The following is a 5,453-nucleotide window of genomic DNA, read 5'->3' as shown; positions in this document are numbered from 1 at the left end:
TTGTTTCCTATTTGTCCATTTTGTCTTTGAGACTGTATCTGTGAGGAAAGGCATTGAAAGCTGGGTCACCTTGAGGTGAAGGGAGGTGGGTCTCCTTCTCCCAGAAGGCAGCATTACTAAGTGTGTTGGAGAATGAGAAGGATGCAGAGGTTGACTCTTACAGATCAGAGGAAGGTGTGGTCTTCACAGCAGCTCGCCTTTGGAGCTGTTCACAGCCTTTATTTTTCTTGTTTTCCTCTACTTTCTTCATAACAAATGACTGCATTTTGAAGAGTTAATTACACTCTCAAAGAATTGGAGGTCTGTGTCCAAGCAGGGAGTTTCCTCTCCCGTTGCCTGGCATGTTCTTCCTTACATCCCACCATTCCATGAAATCTGGGAGATTTCCTTGTCATTTCCTTGCACAGTCAGCAATCACAGATGGCTTTGTCTTCAGCTTCCAAAAGGGTTTATTACTGAGACACAATGCCTTATCTGTAATTTGATGTTTCACTCTAAACAGCTTCGTGTTATGACAGAGCAGAGATACTTGGTACAAAAAAATACCAGGACTGTATTCAAACTGCTGCCCCAGCCACTGATGTGATTGATTAATTGGTGATTGATTTGTAGGAGTAGGTTGTCTCCTTCTACCATTTGGGCTCCCAGATAAAACTTGGGTCATCAGTCTTGATGGCAAGCACCTTAGTGAAACTTTTCTAATGAGGGACAGTTGAAAAAAACCTCTACCTGTTTTCTGAAGTGATGGTGTCTCTTTCTGTGCTGAGCGCCTACTCACAGCCCACTTCTCAAGCCCTTCCTAAATCGGAATACCCAGGACAGCTGGGCTCCCTCAGATACTGGCCATAGCCTAAACTCAGGGATAGCGGGCTTTGGTGGTTTTGCATTTAGCAATCGTTTTCTAAATAAAATACCTATGCATGTGTTCATAAACCTTTGGTAACAGGACGTTACCTACTGAGCCTGTGCATCTGACAGCACCCAGCAAGCTAGGTTTATACTTGAAACAAATCTGGTTGAATAATGGAAAGAAACTAAGGTATCGATAACTTTCTTAAAACCCCATGGTTGCCAAATGTCACTCAATAAAGTAAAAGATTAATGAGAGAATAATGTAAAATAGACAAGTTTTGAATTTTTAAATAAAATAGCTATGACAAAGGAATGCCTTGGGAGTATCCATGAGAATTAATCCTTGCTTACGACCAGAGAGAGACACTAGTGGATAAAAAGGAAAATTTGAGGGGCTATGAGAAGGGGAGGAAACCCCTTCCTTGGCAGTCTGGAAGGAAATATTTCACCATCATTAACAGCTGCTTAAGGCCTTCACCCCTTGCCAGTAGTAAGCCTGCACTTGTCAAGGGTGAAGAAGAAGCCTTCTTTTCAAGGAGATGTGCACTAAACCCCTTGTGCAACCCTGGTGGTTGTTGATTCTACCTTTGCAATTATAATTCCATCTAAGACATTCCCTGAGTCACCCTATGATCCCACCTATCAAAAGATAAAAAGGGGGTCCGGGGGTGGCTCAGCGCTTAGGAACACTTGCTGTTCTTGCAGAGGACCTGGGTTTGGATCCCAGCATTCACCCTGAATATGTTTAACTCGAGTTCCAGGGGACCCAACACCTCTGCTGACCTCCCTGGGCACCAGGCACGCATGTGGTGTGCATACATACACACAGACAAAACACATATACTAAAACAACATGACCATAAAATAAAAAGTAATATTTTAAACAGAGAGAAAGAAAAAAGGAGGGATGTCCTTATGGTGTGACTTGAGAGGCATTGTACATATGACCAATATTAAGGCAATTATATACGACTCTCTACTGGGGAGCCCATTCCCACATTTGGGTATGCCTCGACTCCTAACTGCCTCGCTCACAACCTTTCTGTTGACAGCCCATGTCAGAATTATCACTGATAAAAGTCTCCAACTCTGCTTCATGCTGCCTAGTCTTGAAATTTTTTTCTGTATGAAACTATGGATCTGATTTAACCAGAGTTGAGGTCCTTAAAAAAATTGAGGGGATGCCTTAGGTTGCTGGGGATGACAGCCTGAAGCTGGGGCTTTCCCCTGGGTGTGGACAGTCTCAGGCCATAGGGGAGGAGCAGGCAGGGAGGATATTGCTGGTGTGCTGGCTCTTGATCCTCAACTCCTTTCCAAAGGGCTCCTATAGTGACCTATTCCTTAATAGGCAACTTGGCTTTTTGAAAATTCCCTCTTCTGTCTGTAAATCAATTTATCATCCTCAGCACCATAGAAAAATGAAATCTACCTTCCCGTTGACTAACAGATAAGGAAGAACGTCTCTCTGTGTTCCAGCCCCTTTGCCCTGGGGACCAGTGAGGAGAGAAAACAGGAAAAGCTAAATTTACTAGGAACTAGTGATATTCCAGACAGACTCTAAATGGCTTTTGAGACATTTTTATTTCTGTGCATTGTAAATCAGGAGAAGTATGTTTCAGATAATTCATTTTCTGGCCCCTGACACTGAATGCTGGAACCAGTGTTCTGGGCTATGAGGGGAGATAAAAAGTAAGCAGAGCTAGGTCTGTGCCAGGAGCCTGCTGACTACAGATTGATAACAGACTCATCCAAGTGGACGGGCAAGCCATTCTCACAGGCAATAACAATACGTCTGTACCCTTTAGAGGCTCGGTACCGGCAGGGAGGCCGTTGAGACCCTCCGTGGTGCTTGCAAGTGGTGACCTGGAAGGGAGCATTGCTTATTATTAAGTTTCCTTCGTAAGGGCTTCCATCCCTTCCACAGATAGCCTTGATGTTGTTTGTGGTGTCATGAATAAAGGTGTTGGTATCTTTGCAGGGCGAGGTTAGGCCTCTTTTCTTCATCATACTTTCGCAGTATCTGTCGTCCCGGCCCTTTGGCTTGGCGTCATAGTGCTCATTCAGAAATTTTCTATATCTGCGGTCATCCTGAGCCAGAGTTGGAAGGGTCAAAACCAGACCCAGTACGAAGACCAACAACAAAGGGCCTGGGCTCATTGCCATCTCTTCCAACAGAGATTCCTGCCAAGGGCAAAAGAGCAGGAGTGGTCAGACCACAGAACCACATTCTAACTTAGACTAGGTGGGTGGAGACTTTCCTCTCTGAAAGAACATGATAGAGCAGTTGTCCTCAGCTACCCAATTCCACCTTTGCCTTGGCCTTCCTAACTCACTCCGTGGTACAGCCATGTTCCTCTATTCTTTAGGATCACCATCATCCATAGCAGAACAGAATCTATTTATAGTCTTAATTCACCGATTACTTAACTTGATAACGAACATTATCCCAAGCCTTATTGGGTCCAGAAACTATGCTAAATCTTTGGGGACAAACATCCATGGGGAAGGGATGGGGGTTCCCTGAGGCAAGATGGATGGTAACACAGGAGCTGAGAGCCACGAAGAATGACTTCTGGGGATCAAGAACACAAGGACAGCCCATCCCCCAAGGCTACTGAGATGGGATTCCAGGCACTCACTCAGTTCCCCACCAATGAGGAAAACTGTAGAGAAGATCACCTTGGGATGAAGGGTGCAGGGCTACTTCTCCCAGAGGGCAGAGTTACTATGCAGTGCATAGGACTGGAACACATTATGTAGTACCTGAAGTGGGCCTGGAAGAGACTCTCACAGAGCAAAAGGGGAACTCAAGCTTCATCTTCAAAGTGGCCTGCTTCAGAGGCTCTTTGGATGATCTGAGAGAATATTTTCTAGTGTCTCCAACATTTGTAATACTGTTAGCACAGGCAAATGATCTTACAGTGTGGTAAAATAAAAGAGATCTCAAAATTGAGATCTTTTCATGCAGGCAAGGGACTTAAAATTCCCTGCAAGATCTCTCTGAAGAGGAGAAGAGAGAAGACTCCTACTGTCACCTCCTCAGAGTTCTCAGCATACCGTGGACCACATACACGTGCCAATCACATGCCACAGGATCAAAGGTGTCTTCTGCTGCAGTTTGACCTTCTTATGGACTTTTAAAATGTTATTTCTTAGGAAATTTGAAATTTTGAGAACTGGGAGAATTTGAGCAGTTTCTGATAATATCCTTAGTTCTTTAGAGAAAATATAAAAAGATCATCCTATGTCATAAAAACCCTCCTCATGATGGGGCTGCAGAGATGGCCCAGCAGTTAGAAGGGCATATTACTCTTTAAAGAACCTGAGTTCAGGTCCCAGCACCCACACTAAGCTTCTCACATCCACTGGCAACTCAGGCTCCAAGGGATCCAATGCCTCTGGCCTCTGTGAGCACCAGGAACTCTCTTACAGACACACATACATACACTTAACTTAAAATAATAAAAATAAAACTAAAAAGAAAAAGAAAAAGAAAGGCTGTAGAGAGGAAATGGCTAAGTAAGTAAAAAGCCAGACTCAATGACAAGCACTTGTAATCCTGGTGCTGTGGAGGTAGAAACACAAGGATCCCTACTAGTCAACCTTGTAATTGATGAGTTTCAGGTCCCAGAAAACATGGTACATGACTTCTGAGAAACACATACACAAACCTGCACCTCCACATAAAACTCCATCATATCAGATAACCATGAGTGCCCCACATTTAACAGGAAAAATCAACTTTTACATTTTCATTTTTTTGTTTTATTTTGAGACAGGGTCTTGCTATGTAGCCCAGGCTGGCACCAAACTCTTGATCTTCCTTAAGAAGTACCACACCTAGTTTATGTAGCTCTAGGGAGGTGGGAGCAGGAGAATTGGAAGTTCAAGGTCATCGTTGGCTCTATGGCTAGTTCAAGGACAGCCTAGGATGCAGGAGACCTTGTCTGTAAATAAATGAATACAAAGAATGTTCCATCCTTCAACCAGCCTAAAGAAGTATTACTTAAAGAGAAAATCAGCTTCAAGTAAATTTTGCTTTGTTTTTACCCTGAAGTGTGATGCATTTTCAGCTGCATTAAATTAACCATTAATTTTATTTTGTGTTTCTCTCATGTGGAAATCTGAACACTTACTTTTACCTTGTGTGTGTGTGTGTGTGTGTGTGTGTGTGTGTGTGTGTGTGTGTGTGTGTGTGTGTAGAAGGCACTCAGCCTATAATCTACTCAGCAGTGCAGGGTCAGGAGTGCAGCTTGGAATCTAGGAGGCAGGGAGTCTAAGCATGTGGAAGACAGGTGATGGGGTGGGAAGTGACCTGCCCTTCTAATTAGCATCTGACACTAGCCTGTCCATTCTGTTTCATGATAACCACAGGTAAACTCAGTATAAGGGTATAAAGAACACTAAGTTCTCTGTCATTTCACAGCTCTGAAATAACAAACTTCCATAAAGCATGCAGATTATGATCTGTAACAGAATCAAATGTGAGTGTGGGGTTTTGTTGTTGTTGTTTATTGAGAAAGTATGGTGCAGAAGGCACAGCCACCCCTAAAGAGTTTCCTGCATTTACCTGTGGCGTCTGCTTTACCTGAGCTCCCGGG

General features: G+C 43.7%; 1 protein-coding gene across 1 annotated transcript in view; it reads right to left on the bottom strand.

Annotated features, from left to right (window-relative positions):
• Positions 1-2,414: 2,414 nt before the first annotated feature.
• Ang (angiogenin) overlaps positions 2,415-5,453 on the bottom strand; it is a 10,233-nt gene continuing 7,194 nt past the window's right edge. Inside the window, exon 2 of the mRNA XM_031362416.1 lies at positions 2,415-3,033. Within this exon, the coding sequence (XP_031218276.1) occupies positions 2,578-3,015 (438 nt within the window). The 5' untranslated portion in view covers positions 3,016-3,033 and the 3' untranslated portion in view covers positions 2,415-2,577. The remainder of the gene's footprint in view (positions 3,034-5,453) is intronic.

Source organism: Mastomys coucha, unplaced genomic scaffold, assembly GCF_008632895.1.
Source record: "Mastomys coucha isolate ucsf_1 unplaced genomic scaffold, UCSF_Mcou_1 pScaffold9, whole genome shotgun sequence".
NCBI classification, from domain to species: Eukaryota; Metazoa; Chordata; class Mammalia; order Rodentia; family Muridae; genus Mastomys; species Mastomys coucha.
The sequence above is the reverse complement of the archived record's forward strand: the minus strand, read 5'-3'. Positions and strand labels throughout refer to the sequence as shown.